Source organism: Dipodomys ordii, unplaced genomic scaffold, assembly GCF_000151885.1.
Source record: "Dipodomys ordii isolate 6190 unplaced genomic scaffold, Dord_2.0 Scaffold33, whole genome shotgun sequence".
NCBI lineage: Eukaryota > Metazoa > Chordata > Mammalia > Rodentia > Heteromyidae > Dipodomys > Dipodomys ordii.
Genome location: NW_012267249.1, coordinates 7,418,511 through 7,421,759, shown reverse-complemented (window position 1 = coordinate 7,421,759; position 3,249 = coordinate 7,418,511). Strand labels below are relative to the sequence as shown.

The following is a 3,249-nucleotide window of genomic DNA, read 5'->3' as shown; positions in this document are numbered from 1 at the left end:
GAGACCCTGGGTTCAAACCCACAACCAACAACAAAAACAAAATTAAAAAAAATTTAAGTTCATGGAGTATTTTTGGCTAAATGAAGAAACAAAGAAATCCATAAAATGTGACATCTCTTTAGCAGTAATTTTCCAGCCACATTTCACAAAAGGGAATGGCTAGAATTATTCAGCGCAGAAGAGCTTCCTCAAAGTGAGTAGGAAGATTATCATGTACTGGATTAACATTTTTAGTTACTTGATCCTTAAATTAGATCCTGGGCCATATGGAGAAGTAGGAAGGCATACTGGATCTGCTGGCTGATCAGGTAAAATTCACCTCAAATGTGGACTTGCTTTGTGTGTAACCAGAAACCTTTACCCAGTCTTGAGGTCCTGGGCTTGAGCACCTTCAGCGATGCTCACCAGCTACAGGTGATATAAAAAGAACTATGAAAATACTTGGACTTACATGAAGCACCCAACCATAGCCCCAGCACTATGGTATTTCAATGGTTTTATTGGCTAAATGCTTCTTACAAGTTTACATTTTAAAGTGTAAACTTCCTCACTGGTTTCTCCTTCTAAACCCCTAATGGAACAGGAACTTTCAGTACAGGCTTAGAGATAGGGGTGGGAGTATTAGTTAAAAGCCTGCTAATATTCCACAATTGGACAGCAGGCCAAATTTCTGCAGAAAATTGATCTGCAGAACAACTTGAACAGCATAGAGTACATCTCTGCCACAGGTCCGTTTGCAGTGCCTCCTTTGTCCTCCTACTCCAGGCATAATGTAAGGCTATGTCAGCCTACACATTTTGCAGAAGTACATAGGGCCAAAATTGGCCAGAAGGTTTGGTATTACCAATTCCCCAACCTGGCATGAAGGGAAGAAATAGAATGTGTCCATGAAAAGCTTTCGGAAGTGAGACATGTCTTCCACCTGAACCTTGATGTTATATTGATTGTCCAGAAGCTCAATGGCACCATGCACTACATATTCATTCTGTAAGTGTGAAAGTGAGCACGTGGAATAGACAACATGGCCTCCTGGTCTGGTAGCAAGGAGTCCAGCCCTGAAACCAGAAAGAGAAAAACGTAAAAACTAGTGAGCTTCCCAGCAGTAGAAGAGCAGCATAGGGAGCCATGGCAGTGGACTCCATGATGCACAGAGCAAACCAGCTTTAATCCACAGGCTCTTTTCCAGGAGGCCTTCTTTGCTTTTTTTTCTTTCTTTTCCTTTTTTTTTAGACAAAGTCTTGTTATATAGCCCAGGCTAGCCTTGAACTCCTGCCTTAGCCTCAAAATTATAGGGATTATAGGTGTATAACACCATACCCAGATATAGAAGGCCTGCTTGAAATGATTCCTTGAAACCTGATGCAAGCTATCAACTGAATCCTCATATTAGCCCTCCAGAGTCCTGACCTCAGTAATTTTTGTTGTTGTTGTTAGTACTCTGTTTTCTGTTTCCTTTTTTTCTAAGAGACAGAATCTTACAATGTTATCTGGGCTGGCCCCAAACTCCTAGGCTCCAACTCCAGGGGCTACATGTGAATATCACCATACCTTGTAGTAGCTACTTTTAAAAACACTGGCAAGTGATTGGCACTAAGGGTAAAAGAACCCAAGCCAAAGATTGAGTTTTTATGTTCCAGAAAATGACCTTCTCATGTCTTTCTCTTCTAGGCAGATCTCCAGTCGGAAAACCCCTCATGATCATGGCCTAGTTAAGCAGACTGCAGCCCACTATCTCCCAAGTTGCTAGCCTCATGGAGCACTCTGGTATGAAGTTCTAAGATTTTGCAACTCTATTACTCACGCCAGAAGCTGCACTTGCAACATAGGCAACATCTGTCGCTCCTTCTTCCTTGACCGATGAAAGATGTTGTTCTCATCCTGGTGAAGTGAGTGGCGGTCTGTGGTACAGGGTACATCCACCAGCACCTGCTCAGAATGTTAAAGGGAACGTATTAAAGCTCCTTAAAGATTCTTTTTTGTGTCCAAGCTGGTTTCTTTTTTTTTTTTTTTTGTCGGTCGTGGGGCTTGAACTCTGGGCCTGGGCGCTGTCCTTCAACTCTTCAGCTCAAGGCGAGCGCTCTACCACTTGAGCTACAGCATCACTTCCGGTTTTCTGGTGGTTTATTGGAGATAGGAGTCTCATGGTCTTTCCTGCCCAGGCTGGCTTTGAACCGAGATCCTCAGATCTCAGCCTCCTGAGTAGCTAGGATTACAGGCGTGAGCCACCAGCGCCCGGCTCCAAGCTGGTTTCGAACTGGGATCCTCAGGTTTCAGCCTTCTGAGTAGCTAGGATTACAGGCATAAGCCATTGACGCCTGTCTACTGGCTCTTCTTGCTTAGGTCAGAGCTATTAAGTTCTGTGGAATGTTCTTTCTGCTCATTGTTCAATGTTCCTTCTACCACTACAGACTATCTGATAAGTTTCTCATTTTAACTGTGAAGTAGTAAGTAGACAAATAGCACATTTAGGAATATTCATGGCTCGTTAAAAAGTAAAACCCCTCCACACAAGTAACTATTATTAAAGAATTACTATCAACCTAGAAAGAAATCTTAGTGTTTTAGTAATCTTTCCTCAGCTACTTAATAGAAAAGATTCAACTTGTAGATGATACAAAGTTCAAGAGATGACACTAGGATTAGGATTCAAGATTAAGTTACAAAATTATGAGGTCCAAGTTACTCATTTATTTGTTAAGAGCCTACTTTCCAGGTACTAATAACAGACCAAAAAAATTAAAAATACTCCTCTATGTATGTTTCAAAGAAGCAAAATTGGATAGCACCCAGGCCCTGAGTTCAAGCCCCAGGACTGACCAAAAAGAAGGCAAAATCAACCAGGTGCTGGTAATCTTAGCTGTAATCTTAGGCCTGTAATCCTAGCTACTCAGGAGGCTAAGATCTAAGGATCATGATTCCCAGCCAGCCTAGACAAGAAAATCCATGGGAGTTTTATCTCCAATTAACCAACAAAAAGCAAGAAGTAGATCTATATGCTAGCCTTGAGTGAAAAAGCTAAGGGGCTAAGGGACAGTGTCCAGGCCCTGAGTTCACGCACTAGTGCCAGCACATGCAACATGCAACACACACACACACACACACAAACAACCACCACCACCACCACCACCACCAAGGAAGTATAACTGGAATAAACTAAGAGACCCAAATATTGTGTACACCAGTAGGCATTAGTATCCAACCTACAGGGTCAAAAAAAAAAAAAAACCCCAATATGTCACTTCATATAAT

The 3,249-nt window shown here is 42.1% G+C and overlaps 1 protein-coding gene across 3 annotated transcripts in view; it reads right to left on the bottom strand.

Annotated features, from left to right (window-relative positions):
• Nucleotides 1-479: 479 nt before the first annotated feature.
• The window catches only part of Nsun4 (NOP2/Sun domain family, member 4), a 20,414-nt gene continuing 17,644 nt past the window's right edge, over nt 480-3,249 (bottom strand). For all 3 annotated transcript variants that reach the window (XM_013016750.1, XM_013016751.1, XM_013016752.1), the window contains exons 5-6: nt 1,802-1,926; nt 480-1,055 (exon numbers count right to left, since the gene is read on the bottom strand). In XM_013016750.1, the coding sequence (XP_012872204.1) occupies nt 779-1,055; nt 1,802-1,926 (402 nt within the window). In that variant the 3' untranslated portion in view covers nt 480-778. The remainder of the gene's footprint in view (nt 1,056-1,801; nt 1,927-3,249) is intronic.